Source organism: Cynara cardunculus, assembly GCF_001531365.2.
Source record: "Cynara cardunculus var. scolymus isolate 2C chromosome LG 1, CcrdV1, whole genome shotgun sequence".
NCBI classification, from domain to species: domain Eukaryota; kingdom Viridiplantae; phylum Streptophyta; class Magnoliopsida; order Asterales; family Asteraceae; genus Cynara; species Cynara cardunculus.
In genome coordinates, this window is record NC_037528.1 from 38,814,150 (window position 1) to 38,829,016 (window position 14,867).

The 14,867-nt window shown below is 37.5% G+C and overlaps 1 protein-coding gene across 1 annotated transcript; it reads left to right on the forward strand.

The window, feature by feature from the left end:
- Positions 1-422: 422 nt before the first annotated feature.
- Positions 423-14,621, forward strand: LOC112527173 (pseudouridine-5'-phosphate glycosidase). The gene is made up of 13 exons (XM_025137637.1): positions 423-603; positions 819-930; positions 7,061-7,171; positions 8,731-8,813; positions 9,239-9,298; positions 10,298-10,358; positions 11,205-11,311; positions 11,392-11,469; positions 12,097-12,142; positions 12,226-12,346; positions 12,699-12,784; positions 12,977-13,063; positions 14,396-14,621. The coding sequence occupies exons 1-13, from the start codon at positions 532-534 to the stop codon at positions 14,428-14,430; spliced, it is 1,059 nt and encodes a 352-aa protein (XP_024993405.1). The 5' UTR covers positions 423-531; the 3' UTR covers positions 14,431-14,621.
- The last annotated feature ends 246 nt before the right edge of the window (positions 14,622-14,867 follow it).

Here is a 14,867-nt window from a genome sequence, read left to right on the forward strand (position 1 = left end):
GTAGGAAGTGTCCTCTACATTATACTAATTACACTTAAAGTACATTCAGTCTAATAAATTACTTGTATACCCATACCGATGATTGGTTATTCATTAGTTTTTCATTTTTTACGATTTTCCTTTAAACATAATCTCTATATATTTAATATTTTACATTTAAAGTAAAAAGATCATGTAAGAAGAGGGTTAACATGAGAAGTGTAACAAATAATCTAAACCCCTTGATAATCTTTTAGTTTCAAACCTACACACGAATCATGCATGATACAAGGATTAATCCGGTGCATTTCAGTCTCAAATTTAACCATCCCGTGTAAATTGATAAAAACACAAGTTTTTATATATAGATTTAATCCACCATAAACGATTTAAAACAATCAAATATTGGTAATAACTTGGTCCATCGTTTCCCCTTCATTATTGGACGTCCATTGAATACTAGAAGAAGAAAGGGAACGCCAAAGTAGCGAGGATTCACCAGGCGGTGGCAACTGCAAATTTTTTCACAACTCTCGTCGGGGAGCTTCTGCAATGGCTCATAACGCCTTTTCAAGGCTGGTCAACCTCCATCGTCATTTCAACATCACAAAATCAGGCACCAAGGTAACAAAACAAACAAAGTTACGCCAACCTTCAAAACACGTATGATCTAGCCCTAAACTTCTATCAATGTTAATGCAATTATTTGCATTCTCCTACATAATCACCGTGTCTGATTATGTATTCTGCAAATTACTTTTCGATTTTATGATAATTTTCAATGACTTGTGTAATAATTTAAGACTCGTTTTTTCCTTGCAATTTCGTTATTCAACTAGGGTGGAAATGAGAATGCGGCTCCGGGGACAATTAAGATCTCTCATGATGTTTCTACGGCTTTATCAAATGGGAAAGCGGTTGTTGCTCTGGAGTCCACTATAATATCTCATGGTATAACTTGGTTTTTTATATAGATATTCACATATCCTCAATTTATACGCCGAATGATCAATAAGAAGCTATGGTTCAAAGGGAATGATGGTAGCTTTTGGTTTTGGATTATATTATATAGTATATGACATAGAACAACACTATGTATGGACCGTTTTCTGAGCTACTTGACTACTTCTGTGATGAATTGTATTTGCAAGGAACAATACTATGCATGCACACACAATATGACTTGCAAAAATTCAAATTTTCAAGTCGATGTATGTTCATAGATATAAAGTAGGATTCTTTTTGGCAGGAGAATGTTGGGATGACATTCGTTGAGGAGAAGTTGAGGCAACACATATTGAGATGGTTGGTCATCTTCAATATAGGCTTTTGACAATTGGAAGATGAGACTTGTACCAAGAGGAGGTCGTTAGGAAATGTAGACGTTGGTGAAAATTGGCTTGTTGGATGTATTATAGAGAGTTGGGAGAGTTGAATTTATAGTTGACCTTAGATATGTGTTTGTTTGGAAGGGCCTCATTCATGTTCATGAATTCTAAGGGATTCACCTCTTTGTATTCTTTTCTGGATTTACTGATTTGTGATTTTTTTTTGGGTTCATTTTTAGCATAATCAAATAGTTTGAGATTGATTGCTTGCTCTATCCGGTAGGAGAACACATGTCAAGACCTATCATATCAGATTTATAACATGATAAATTATGCTTGGTGTAGATGTGTAATCAATAAACCAAACCAAATAAACCCAATATATCCTATCCGGAGGTGGGATGTATGTAGATTTGTCTTCTATCACAAGGAATAGAGTAGTTGTTTCTGTGAATATTCCTGGCTTGCAAAAAAAGCTTGCCCGAAAAGGCTAAACAATTAAATATGAAAAGGAGATCAAGGCTAGGGAAAAGCAAGTTGCACCAAAGAAACAAACGCAGGTGCAAAGGAGCAACAACCGTAAGTCTATAAGACAACAAGACATGGTAAGCCAATTCCCTACCCACGGCCCTACCTCTTTAGCGCCCTTCATCATGCATAGCCTAGCTACATTATATAGGTTACACTCCCTACTACGCTACTCTAATCTCGCGTCTCCACAAAATCATCTAGGTCATCACCTCCGATGTGCCTAAGGCTTCCATGTCTATCCTTAGTTGCTTAACCACATCCCCTTGGTGGCCCACACTCCTTGCACCTTTGATCGTCACAGTTTCTACCCTCCTCACTGGAGCCGCTAAGTGTCTAATGATGGTGTCCAAAGTATTGCATTATTTCTCTCTCAACCTATCCTTGATTGGCCGAATCTCCCAATCTGGCTCGAAATACGTTCTGTAAATCCTACCAAACATGGTCTAACTATGTGTGTAGCTTAGCATCCACAATTCAGCAATTAACAACTTCCACTCATGGGCCTTCTTGCCGCCCAACACTTCGACCTGTAGGGGTTAAAGACCACTTAATAGAAGAACATCTTAGGGAAAAAGATATTTGAGAATTCTTCAACTTGAGTTATGAGTACAAATGATTTTTTATATTTCAGTAAGGGCGCTAAATTAATAAGAGTAAAATTGTAGGCCAATTTATTTTAAGAATTCCTATCCTATTTGTTATAATTTGTTCGTAAATAAAACTTTGAATAATTTTTTCTTGAGTCGTATGAGGAGCTGGCCTGATGGGTACTCTATAAAACTGGTCTTTTAGTTTTAGCATGACCTTCTTGTCACACAACACCCTCGTAGCAGCCCTCCACTTCAACCATTGTGTCTTTATTGGATGCGTCATGTCATCCTTAACCTTGCCTCCTTCTTAATTAAGGAGCCTAGATATTTTAAGTTGTTCTTTTAGGGTATCCTTTGCCCCCCAATGTTGACTTATGCCCTTGTCAATACACTACTTGTTGAAATTGCACCATACATATCCGGTTTTAGAGTTGCTAATGCGTATTCCATGTGTTTCCGATGCCACCTTCTACTGCCCCAATCTCATTCACTCTCTACAATAAGCACAATGTCATCCGCAAATAACATACACTAGAAGAGTATCCCTCGGGAAATCTCATCTAAAATCACGACAAATAGGAATAGACTTGGTGCCGATCCTTGGTGTAGTTCTATCTCCATCAGGAAATGTTTCATCTCACGTACTCATGTTCTGACACAAGTCCTGGTCTGTTCGTACATATCCTGAGTCGCTCTAACATATCTCCATGGTACCACTTCTTTTCCAAGCTCCTCCAAATCACGCACGAGGAACACTATCATAGGCCTTCTCGAGATCTATGAACACCACGTGTAAATCCCTACTATGCTCTCTATTCTTTTCCATGAGGCGTTTGAGAAAGTGGATTGTCTCAATAGTCAACCTCCTTGGCATGAAGCCAAATTGGTTCTCCGTCACCTAGTTTCGTGCCACATCCTCGCCTCAATCATTTGCGGTGGCTGAGTAAATTTATACAATGATAATTACCACATTGCCACACATCTTCTTTGTTCTTATAGCGCGGTACCACCACACTAAGCCTTCGTTTTTCAGGCATATTAAAATCCTCACTTTGATGCTGAAAAGCTTTGGTAACCACTGCGACCCCTCCTCCCCCAAACACAATCACACCTTAATGGGGATCCGGTCTAGACCTACGATCTTACCTTTTCCCATCTTTCTTATTGCCCCATTCACTTATCATATGTTAATTTGCCGGTAGAAAGAAAGATTCTATGGTCTTTATACTTACTCCATCTACCTCACCTTCTCTTTCTTTTAGCCTAATTAAGTATCGTACGAAAGTACGTACCCCACCCTTAATGTCCTCATCCTGTACTAAGACCCACTCGTTCTCATCCTTAATTGTCCTTACTTTTCCTAATTCTTGACGGCTCTGCTCCTAGGATTTTATCTAACCTTCTGCACATCTCAATGCCTCGTCCTTTGCCATAGTCATTGCTTTTTCGCCTTTCACTTTGTTTCTTTGTACAAATCCCTTAACCTACTTCTTTTTTCGTCCTCTTGGCAATCTATGGGCTCCTTAAAACGCGTTTGTTTCACATAACCTTTGCATGTACGTCTTCGTTCCACCATCAAGAGTTCTTGTGGTTCTTAGTCCTCGCTGACCTACTCCTAGTGTATCCGTGGCCACAACTCTAACAATGTGGGCTACTCTACTCCACATTTCCGCTGCATCTGGCCCCTGCTCATTCACTAACTTCAAGACTACCCTCTCCTACATGATTCTCGGCCTAATGTCTTTCATGCTCTCTACAACACCCTTGCTCATGTACAAGTCCATTACCAACAAGCTATATTGTGAGGCACATTCTCTTCTGGAAACACCTTGCAATCCCTACAAGTTCTGCAATACCAAATGCATAATGAGATAATCAATTTGGGTTCTATGCCCCTGCTTCTAAAGGTGATCAGATGTTCTTCTCGGTTTCTAAAGCAGGAGTTAATCACCCCTAGATCATGCCCCCATGCAGGTGCTCTTCCCGCTTTCTAGAGCAAGAGTTAATCACCATAAGGTCATGTGTGATGGTGAAATTCAGGAGGGTATGACCTTTTTCGTTTCGTACCGCCAAGCCAAACCCCCAATAGCTCACCGGTATCCATCTGCAACCCCCTAATATTGTCAATAAAGAGACCCCTTAGAAATATGTAATGGATTCCCGACAAGCCTCTCAGCAGTTTATCCAGAAGTCCAAGAAACTCCTCTTTTCTAATTCCCCAAACCTGCCTACCATGCGTATGCACAGATGAATTTAACTATCTCCACCAATAATCACTACTCGTAGCGCTATAATCTTGTCACTACACCGATTCACCCCTACCATGTTGGCGTTGAGCTCCTTAGCCAACATGATTCTTGTGCTAACTAGTCCTAAATACCATAACTTGTACCTGTTTCCCTCCCTAGTTCACTTCTCTTCCACTTAGTCTGCTGAATGCACTCAATGATCACTTTTTGCTTCCTTAACATATCTATTAATTTTAAGTATGCCACTCAAAGCTTTCACATGCAAGCTACCTTTATGAATCCTATCCTAGGATCAACTATTCTCCTTCCTCCCTCCCCATCTACCCCTTGACCCTCGAAGAAGACATAACCTCAAAGAACTATGCTTTCCCCTACAATGTATTTGCAAGGAACCACACACACTACAACACAATTCGAAGTACCATAAATATAGCTAAAACAACAAATAATAAGAAACCAAACGAACAAGGAAAACCCACCTAGAAGTTACGAGGCAAATTAGGACACAATATAAAGACCGAAAGCTATAAAGGCACATAAAAGCATAAATAAAGTGTCAGTCTAGATACAAAAATATACCACTATAGCTCATAAAATACAATACAACTATTACGATCTGTACAGATATACAAAGCCGAATACTATATAGGAACAAAGTAAAGTAAATTTCATATCTTAAAGTACAATCAAGCAATCAAAGAAATTACTCAACAATTTACATGAATATAGACTGTAATAACTAACACAATAACTATGGTACTGTAAAACCCACAAAAACGAGCTAATAAGCTAAAAGTAGTAAAAGCCAAATTACAATCCAGGGAAGGGAGGGCAGGGCAGGACACAATGGCACGAGGTAGGGGGAAGGGAAGAAAAAGGGGGAAGACGGGGGAAGGTGGTCTGGATCAGGGAATGAGGAAAGCATGGCGGAGAGAGGGGGTCAGGATCGGGGAAGGCAAGGGAGGGAGGGGCAATACAGATGAGGTAAGCAAGGGGAGTGGCAGAGTAGGGGGGATAATCAATTTAAAAAGAAGAAAGAGAAGGCAGAGGGAGGCAGGAGGCAGAGGAGAAAAACAGACAAGGAGAGAGACAATACCATCGGTGGCAATGCCACCGGTAGACTGCTGACGTTGGTGACGATGAAAGGCGCTTTTGGATGGTGACTCTGGCGACGTTTGGTGAGGACAGGAGGTGGTGCTGAAGTTGGTTTTATGATGGTGGCAGTGTCATTGAGTCACCTACAAACACAAGGAGAGAACAGGGGGAGGGGGAGGGTGGGAGGGAGGAGAAGAAGAAGACGTAAGATGGTGCAGAGGAGGAAACGATCTGCTCAATGGAGCAAAGTCGCCGGAAAAGGAACCGTAAAAAGACAAGGTAAAAATTGCCTAGAGGAGAGGGTGTTTGATTTCAACCTAATAAGCTTAAGGGGTGGTTAGCTTAACTGATTAAGCTATATTAAAATATTTGATTTTAACTTAATACTAAGAAATGGGCTTAACATCATACAACAACCCACCCTATCTTAATGCATTAAGCTAGGAATTTTTCCAAAATTAAGCTGATCCTACATATTTTAATCACACGTCTCATTAAAAAATAAATAGCCAACCAACAAGTGCATAAGTTAAAAATTGTCATCAAGTAATGATTCTTAATTGTTTTAATATATTTTAAGTTATCAAGTATTGTGTAATGAACTCATTGAATTTGTGTTATTTTTTATAACTTCATACAATTTTGTTTTTTGTCATTCAGAAGATTTATCAAACAAATAATTTTCATCAAGATTTATGTAGACATAAGGTTAAAATGGTAATTTTTGTTTTTAACTATTTATTCAGGACAAAAATCAAGCAACAATTTATCTTAATTCATTCAAACAAATTATTGCTTATAGACAGCTTAATAGATAAAGGACTTGATACAAAAAAGATCAAATAACCCCTAACTGTATTTAACCAGGAGGAGGGTTGGGTGTTTTACTTTCTTTATGTGTTTATGTGCCTTACACTCTTAACGTTTCATTATGCCTCTCCCTTCTGTCTTCTTTCTCTTTCTGTTGCTCACTTTTAATTAGATTCAGTTCTTGTTTTTCACTCACACTTTTGCTCAAGCTGTCATGGAAACAGCCGCTCTCCCTCTCAGGGTAGAGGTGAGATCTGCGTATTTAACTAGGATGAGAAGCCCAAAACAACCAGAAAGACATAATTGAACATCCTTTTAGACTATAGGGAGCAAGTGAGCTGATATAATTACAATTATATCATCAGATTTGGGTAGTTTGGGGCTCCAGCAATTGAGATCTGTGCAATACTTCATGCTGTTCAGTTTATTGTATATATTTGCCATTTTTCTTTCTAACTATATTGTTCCTGTTTGTCAGGCATGCCCTATCCTCAGAATTTGGAGACTGCAAAAGAGCTGGAGGCCATTCTGAAGGAAAATGGAGCTGTTCCTGCTACTATTGCTATTTTAGATGGCATTCCATGCATAGGTGTTAATATTATCCCTTAATTCTTTTTGCCGGTTGTCAACTGAGATGCATTATTATGATATTAAGTGTGAGGGCGTGATCCACAACCAGCATAGCACAGCCCCATATTTCTGTACATAAATGTGCTGATAGCCATCAAGATTCATTTTTCTATAGGATTCATAGTCCACATTTTTCGCAAAATGGCCAAATCCCTCAGAAGATGACTCTTCGAGAATTATCTATCAGCCATCAAGTCATTTCTTACATCCATCCATTCTGCCATATTGAAAATAAGACCATGAAAGTTGTTCTAGTGATTCCGACCTGTCATTGAGCATCATATCAATAATTTTCATTTTTTTAAGTGAGTGTCATGAGTTCCGTTGTCATGGTTTTAGTGGCTTCCGAGGATCTAGTTGAAAATACAAACATTTTAAATAATTTCGTGTGAAAGGATGCCATTTATTTTTATTTCTGAGCTCCTTCACTCCAGGATTACCTACTTTTTTCATAGCTGAAACCCAATAAACCGCTGTTAGTACTCACATTCTACAAAGTTTAGCTAGTCTGTATCTCATGCACGAACAAGGTGATATGTATGGTTCTTCTGTTTCTGCACTTTTGTCCATTTCAGTTTGACATTTCTTTTCTACCAGATGTGTATGAGGCGAATAAGTTGAAATGTTAATTTGTTTGAGGGTATCCTGATCATTAACCAAGAAATATTTATTTTTATGTTCAATGGGGTGTTTGGGTGCTGATACTAGGTAATCACCACTAATCACTTATCCATTACCTGTGAAATATAACAATTGATTGGGGTTTAATCAAGAGCAAAGTTGTTAAGGCTGAAGGCGCACTTAGGCGCAAAGGGGTGGAACTACGAGATTACCCCAAGGAAGCCTTCGGCATCCAGGGGTCATGAGGCGCATCTTATATAGAAAACTTATACACACACAACTCAAATATGTAGCAAGTACAAGCCTCCATTGCAGCAACCAACAATACTTTGATAGAGGCAGAAGGGAGAAGGGTTTAAAGCGTGAGCCATGAGGGAGAAGTTTTAAGGTCTGGGTATTTATAGAGAAATAAGCTTGAAGTTACAAGAACCGGGTATTTAGTAATAGGGCTTGACTTATCTCATCTATTTAATAACTCTTTTTTTAAGATGTCTAGGAGATAAGAAGATGAGAAAACTTATTTAATATTGGGGTTTGACTTGGTATTTAATAACTCTTTATGATGCGTGCCTAGGCCCACAAGGTGCCTCAGCCAAGGCTCAGGGCCTTAGTGAGCCTCGTGCATATGCCTAGCCTCGACTTAGAAAAGCCCAAGACCTTGAGCCTCCGAGCCTAGGCGTGCCTTAGGCGCGCCGCGCTTTTAACAACTATCATCAAGGGAAATTGTGGTCATGTCTGTGCTGGGTGGAAGGCTAGTGAGGGACACCTCTTTTGGGCTCTGCATTTTGTCGAGAAGTGGATTTTAAGCTATATATCATCTAACTGTTTCATTCTTCAAGTTTTAGCTCATTCCCATGTTCGCCGTTTAGTATTGCAAGACTTGTTTTTTACTTGTAGGTCTCAGTGCTGAAGAACTGGAGATGTTAGCTAAGCTAGGACCCAAGGCTCGAAAGATATCTCGAAGGGACATTGCTTATGTTGTGAGTATGCCTCGAGTCTAGATCCTTGTTCATTTATGCCCCATGTTTTTCACTTCTTTCTGTTGCATTTGTTAATTTCACTTTGTGTCTGCTATGTTTCAAGTAACGGTTAGAGCCTCATTTGACTGAAGCTTTTCCCCTTAAAATCAGCAGTCACTAGATTGAGCGTTCTATATTTCAGATACTTCATTTACTTGGCACTATAAGTAATCTACTTGAGTGCTTTTAGTTTGGTTCTATTGTGATTTTTATTTGATTGTTTAGTTGATTGAATTCATCAAAGTGGTACTTCGTCTATTATGTGTGTGAAGCTCAAACTCAATAAACCCATGTAAACGTTGTACTTGACCTGTCAATAGGACTAGTCTCAACTCATTTACAGATGATGAGCTCTACATCCAGATGTTGATTCTTAGTCTATGCAGGTGACTACAAGAAGTAGCGGTGGAACTACCGTGTCTGCAACCATGATCTTTGCTTCAATGGTGCGTGCTCTATTGCTGGTTTTCTCTTTCAGGTTAATACATTTTGCATGTTGTTTTACAGAGAGTTGGGAAGATTGATGAGGAAGTTTGTTGTAGGGTACAGTGGTTGATATCACAAGAAGTTTTGATAGTCTTGTGTGTTGAACAAGTACTATTGAAGCCACTTGAGATATATACAAGGCAATTCAGCGCTTTCAGAGAAATAAGAGTATGAGGGTGCATTGAATATATTGTATATCTACATCTGAAATTAACAAATAACATATAGATATTATTTCATAGTTCGTAATTTAAATATTTAAAGATCAAAGTGAACTTCAATTTTGGTGTAACCGTGGTCTATCATATTGAAAACCAAAATGCAATGAACATCAATTTGTGTGACCGGGGAAATATATATACACACACACATAACAAAATACATATGTGATATATTTACTTGAAGCTCATATTTGAACTTAAGCTTTATCGCTTTTACTTTTAGTGGTGCACTCATAATAGTACCAAGGAAATTTGTGGCAAAATAATCTATCATTTTGCATAAGACGTTAGACTCAAATGAACGGCAGTATTAGAAATGAGTATGAGAGAAAGTTGGGGTGACATCAATTGAGGAAAAGCTGAGGTAAAAAATGGCTCAAGGCAGCATGGTTTGATCATCTTCAATTTAGACCTCCAAATGCATCGATTAGAAGAGAATTATACCAAGAAGAGGTTGCTAGGAGAGGTAGATGCCAGCTACATTCTCCAAGGAGGAACTAATGAAGGGAGGTTTGCATGAGTTCATTATATCAAGGGAGCTAGCCTTAGATAGGAGTTCATGGTAGGACATCATTCGTGTGTTGTAACCCTAGGTGGCTTCATTTCATTATGTTTTCTCGTTCCTGGGTTACACTGTTTTGATGTTCTTCTGGTTTCACCTTTAGCCTATTCCAAATAATTTGGGATAAACATTGGATGCATATGTGCTTGAATTACCCAACTGCTCGTTCTCTTCAGGTTGGCATATCTGTATTTGTGACCGGGGGTATTGGAGGAGTCCACAGACATGGAGAAACCAGTAAGCTTTCTGATATATGTCTTATTCTGAGATATTTCACTTCATTTGATTTTAATTGCTTTGATGGAAACTCAATGTAGTTGTCTGCTTGTCTTCTGTACAATTTAGCTTCACTAAGGAACGTAGACATTGGTCTTACAACGGGACTATAGACCTTATGCCATGACTAAAACTGTCAGTTATTATTTTATGCTCTCTACTTTTGATTTCTTTTTTTCTCTTTTGATTTCCATCCTAAGAGGAGAGTCTACTTCAAATTAGAGTAGGAATTTAACAAATTTCATCGTAGATAAATGTACACTTGATTAAATAATCAATAATATGAGTCCTTGTCCAATCTTTCAAAAGGATGGGTAAGTAAGGAACATCAATTTTATCTTGATGTCAAAATTTGAAACAAACTTCTTTTTTTCTTGTGACAGTAGTTTTTTATAAGTGGACTCCTTCTAAGAATATTATTGGACAATATTTTGTCTACAAGTTAAAGTAATGTGATCATATTGAAATCTAAACTATACACTATACTTTTCCATTTTCATGTCAAAATCTCCTGGGACCTGTCTATAAAATGCCTCATTATCCAAACTGTTTCCAGATGCATGCAAATCTATTCAGACACGATATATATATAAACCACTAATCTACCCATCTGCCTCACTGTTATCAAGTGTAAAGTGATGATTTACTCAGTTGAATATCTTCTATACTTGATTAATGTAGCATAAAAGACGTCTGTTACTGCTACTCTAGAAAGCATAAAGCTCTTTTCCTGTTTCCTTCATGAATTATACATCTGCTTGTAACTGTTGAGTGGTTGAAGTCTCTCTGATTCTTGCATTGTTTCAGCTCTGGATATATCATCTGATCTTACTGAGCTTGGAAAGACTCCTATAGCTGTAGTATCTGCTGGTGTGAAGTCCATATTAGATATTCCCAAAACCCTAGAATATATGGTATGTTTATTTTTCATAAGAAGCAAACATAATTTTGGGCTGGCAGAGTGGCAGTTGACGATAAATTTCTAATGCTTTAGGAAACTCAAGGAGTTTGTGTTGTTTCTTACAAGACTGATGACTTTCCTGCTTTTTTTACTGAAAAAAGTGGCTGCAAGGTATGGACGTCAACTCTGTTCTACTCGGTGTACCTTGCATCATCCTAGGAGTTCTATTTTATTTTGCTTCCCAAAATATATATATTTTGTGTGTAATGGACGAGTGTCTGGATATTCTACAACTTTTCAACAAAAAAATGTCGAGAAATAACTTAATACAGAGTTGGTATTGATTGATTAGAGATTCTTCTTTTCCCTATCTCTTTTGGAATGGCAAACAAAATTCACATACCCATGTCTCTGAAGAGTGTAAATTCGCATACCCATGTCTCTGAAGAGTTTAAATTCACAGTCTATGCCTCTAAGGGCTGTAAAAGCTAGATTGGTACCACTGGACCAAAGGCCACTTGGTGAGTGATCTATGATAGAACTGATATAGTACTTATCAATTTTATTTGGGAATTCATAAGAAGTTATACTGTACATTCCATTAATACAATACAAGTTACTAGAACAATTTGAGCATGTTTTCAGTGTATGGAAGTGATATACGATTACAGAAATCTATTTAATGATGATACATTTGTTTCCCAAGCTATCTAAATTCATATGTTTGGTTATACTTACAAATATGTGTACTTTATAGTACCCTTCCTTAAGATCTTCATTTTGTCAATGACAAACCAGGCACCATGCCAACTAGATTCACCGGAAGAGTGTGCTCGACTAATTGGCAAGTACCATCAAACTTTATTCTCATTCTTCAGCTGAGTCATTGATTAAATGTGCTTATTTTGTTGTGATTATTGGTCGCAGAGGTCAACAGGAAACTCGATCTTAAATCGGGCATACTGATAGCAGTTCCTATACCCAAAGAACATTCTGTTTCGGGTAACGTTATAGAGTCTGCTATACAAACAGCACTCAGAGAAGCTGGGTAAGAACCATCTCTAATGAATGATACATGCCCCCAAAAATAAACACAGATTTTTTCCTTTTAGGATGTTCAAAAATATGTTGCATTCCTTATGTTTCTGAAGTTTTACTCCGAGTTACCCATTTACCTATTAACACTGATTACTAAATATCGATAACATTCATTTTAGTCTAGATTCCTCTACTTTGTTATTAATATAGTCAAAGTTTTATTAAATTGTGTGCCTAGTTAAAAATTACATTTATTATGTGATGGAGCGAGTGGTAAATAACCTCATTTAACATCAACTTATTTGTGCTTCTACTTGTAGTTGATATATTTCTGCATCTATGTCTAATTTACTTAATTTCAGTGATAAGGGCATTACGGGCAGTGCTGAAACTCCTTACTTGCTTTCTAGAGTGAACGACCTGACCGGAGGAGCTTCTCTCGAGTCAAGTATCCTTTTAAACTAACTTTATATTTTCTTAAATCAACTTGGCTGGAAGGGCAGGCAAGGAGCCTTGCTTTATCTGGATCGCTCTTTATATTTGAGATATCAAGAAAGCAAACAAATGCAAAATCTTGATTGAGATATTTGTTTACTATACTTTTCTTTTTTGGTGGAAGATTGTTCTTAATATGGCATAGACATTGCTCTTGTGAAGAACAATGCCGTTCTTGCTGCTCAGATTGCTGTTTCACTTGCTAAGATCGAAGATCATGGCCATCGTAAAGGTTAGTGCTCACTTCTTGTCTTGTTTTCTAAGTTCCGATTTAACTTGTAGTTATTGCTCTAACTTGTAGGCCTTAGGGTTTAAGGCTATCACTCAAGATGAATACTAGTTGGTCAACTTTGGTTTCTCTTAGCAAGAAGTGCATGTTGGTGTGTGTATATATGTATTTTCTGCAAAAAGGGTATGAAACTACACTGTACATTCTCCTGACTATCATGAGGGAGGTAAATCGAGTGCAGTTGGGTGTCACGCATTTTATAAGGATGTCCACCTTCTTACTTGTTAGACTATGTGTATGTATTTGAATACCGAGGAACCTTGTAGATGGTGAGTAAAACGGGGGTGACCACCATTTGTAATTCATTATGCCAACCCACAAGTACGATTAGATTTGACCTTTGAACCTGCACGGCTTGAACACAGATTTACAAGAATATTAGTTGCCCGATCGACTCATCTTCATCTAAGTTGTTTTTTCATTAACACCTGTATGGATAGATTAAGCTGTTTGTGTGGATTAAGTTAAATTGTTGTATGTTTGTTGAGCTGAATATATAGTTTGGATAACAAAAATGACTATTTTATCTCCTAGTCTAGATTAAACACACGAATGAAATTGTCGATTACTATATGAGAATATGTTGGATATAGGTTTGTTCACAAGAAGTTGCAAGAGAACTTAAATGATGATGATATGAAGCTTGAATCTTAGAGCATTTTTTGCTTAAATAGTGGTTTTGGTGTTATTAGAGATTTTTTTTTGCTTGAATAGGTATGTTATAATGTATGCTAATATAGTATAGAGAAGGTGAAAATCTTCAAATTTGGATAAATCTCTAAAACCCAATATTTAAGAGGGGAGAAATAATATTTTAATATTTCCCACAGGGAAGAGTAGGGGTGTAAATGATCAAGTCGAGTTGAGTAGTAGGTTATTCGAGTCGGGCTCGATTTTTTTTTGAATCATCGAGCTCGAGCTCTATGCTCGTTCACACTCTCGATTAACTCGTTTATAGGCTCGAGTTTGATAATTTAATATCGTTATTGTATAATTTATGAACATATAAGCATGCTTGGCTCGACAAAATGTTTGATCGAATGGCTCGGCTCGACTCAAAAAGTCTAATCGAGTTTTCAAACAAGCCGAGTCGAAAACGAGCTCGAGCTCGAGTAGCTCGTTAAAAGCTCGACTCATGCACACCCCTAGATAAGAGGTAAGAGGCATTGGAATTAAATGTTAAGGAGAGGTAATTAATATTTTATTAAATGTATTAATTTTTTTTTATAGAGATGATAGTTATTGGAAATGATGTTACATTGTTTGTTTTGGCAGGATCGGGATCAGGAGCAGGAGCAGCCGACTCCTGATGTTATGTTTCTTTGGCTGGATAATTTTATTTTCCTCTACAGGTGTGTCTGAAACAGTAAGATGTCACGTATGCAATGCTGCTTAATAATTTAAAGGGAACTTTGTAATTTTATAGAAAATAATTGATATATTAAGATGGGTATGGTTTCTTCCAATTATGTATTAATAACATTCCTCTTTTAATTTCCCACTAGTTGAGCTTTATTTTATTTCTTAACTTGTATTGGGAATCACATTTTGTGATAGTTTTCTTATAACTTAAAAGCTCGTTCGTGAATCTTTTTAGAGGTTTAAGGGGCTGTTCGGTTGTGATTTAATGGATTGTATAAGCCAAATGACTTATTCGTATAGCCATATCTAATTGTTTGGTATGGGCTTATTCAGTTAGCCCATGACTGAACCATTCAGCTACAAAACCATATCAGTTTTTTTTTTC

Bases quoted from the DNA above. Each gene is read 5' to 3' on its own strand.
- LOC112527173 (XM_025137637.1), top strand. From the start codon at position 532: ATGGCTCATAACGCCTTTTCAAGGCTGGTCAACCTCCATCGTCATTTC. The intron at 11,312-11,391 runs GTATGTTTATTT...CTAATGCTTTAG, and splicing joins CCAAAACCCTAGAATATATG to GAAACTCAAGGAGTTTGTGT. The intron at 12,347-12,698 runs GTAAGAACCATC...ACTTAATTTCAG, and splicing joins ACAGCACTCAGAGAAGCTGG to TGATAAGGGCATTACGGGCA.